Below are 1,297 nucleotides of genomic sequence, written 5' to 3'. Positions count from 1 at the left end.
CACCCCTACCCCCAGCCCTGTCACATCCCCCAACACTGGTATTTTGGGGTGGGGAGGGGTTGCCATCACCAAACTACCTGAAGCATGTTTAAGTGATTTAAGATGCGGGGAGTTTGACCTGCCCAGGCAAGGGGGATCATGCTCTGATGTCCGTCTGTCCATCCATCTCCCCAGGCGTGAAAATCCTGCCCATTCCTGTGCTCTCCAACAACTACAGCTACCTAGTCATTGACACTGCCTCGGGCCGGGCAGCCGTCATCGACCCCTCAGACCCGCTGGCTGTGCAGGTGAGACCCCTGCAGCCCCCTCCCTGATCCAGTGTTTGGGTGTCCCTGGTTCAGGGGGTGGCATGTCTCTGGGGGTTTTCTTTGGGGGGGGAGCACGGTGGGACAAATCTGCCCCTAATCTGCAGCTCTTACGGCACAGAACAAGGTTGGAGGGTGGCAGGGCTCATCCAGGCATTATGGGGAGACTGGTAGGTGGGGTCTGTGTCCTCTCCCAAATCTCTCTGTCCTGGCCCTTCCCATTCCCAGGCTGCCATTGAAGAAGAAGGGGTGATGTTGGAGGCCATATTCTGCACTCACAAACACTGGTAAGGGCAAGAGAGGGGGGCCCTGGGAGGGTTTCATGTGGGGTGCCCCACATGAGGTGACTCCCCTCAAGACTACACCATATTGGGGGGGATGTGGGGGAGACACATTTAGAGGCGTTGGCTTCCTTGTCTGCAGGGACCACAGCGGGGGGAACGCAGCACTCCACCAGCGGCACAGCTCCTGCAAGGTGTATGGCAGCGCCCTCGATGCCATCCCAGAGCTCACCAAGTAAGTCCTGCATCCTCTCTACCACCCCTGTAAATTTGCGGGGGAGGGTGTTTCTTCACCCCCAACCACCACTGTCTTCTCCACTCACCCACTGGTCCATCCCCCAAGCACCACATTGTCCCCTTCATGAGCAGAGTCCTGGTACACTCATGACACCAGTGCACTGCGGAAGGGTTTCATGGGGAGTTGGGTGTTTTAGGGTGCTGGAGCTGGGGGTGGCACCCTGACAGTGCACCCCTGTGCCTGGCACAGCCCACTTGCAGACAGGGAGAAGGTGAGTGTGGGCTGCCTGACCTTCGAGGCGCTCGCCACGCCCGGTCACACCGTGGGCCACATGGTGTACGTGCTGGATGCGGGGCCCTTCGGTGGTCCCCCTTGCCTCTTCTCTGGTGACCTCCTCTTCCTTGCTGGCTGCGGTGAGTGTGCCCAACCCTGGATAGGGATGGCTGGAGGGGGGTGGTCCCACCCTGTGAAGG

The 1,297-nt window shown here is 59.8% G+C and overlaps 1 protein-coding gene across 1 annotated transcript; it reads left to right on the top strand.

The window, feature by feature from the left end:
- Window positions 1-174: 174 nt before the first annotated feature.
- Window positions 175-1,237, top strand: LOC104270715 (probable hydrolase PNKD; the record flags this gene model as incomplete). The annotated part of the gene is made up of 4 exons (XM_009865148.1): window positions 175-287; window positions 534-592; window positions 729-821; window positions 1,074-1,237. Coding segments are annotated over 4 exons (429 nt in total), but the record flags the coding sequence as incomplete, so codon positions are not given.
- Window positions 1,238-1,297: the final 60 nt, after the last annotated feature.

Source organism: Apaloderma vittatum, unplaced genomic scaffold (genome assembly GCF_000703405.1).
Source record: "Apaloderma vittatum isolate BGI_N311 unplaced genomic scaffold, ASM70340v1 scaffold37852, whole genome shotgun sequence".
Classification (NCBI taxonomy): Eukaryota; Metazoa; Chordata; class Aves; order Trogoniformes; family Trogonidae; genus Apaloderma; species Apaloderma vittatum.
The sequence above is the reverse complement of the archived record's forward strand: the minus strand, read 5'-3'. Positions and strand labels throughout refer to the sequence as shown.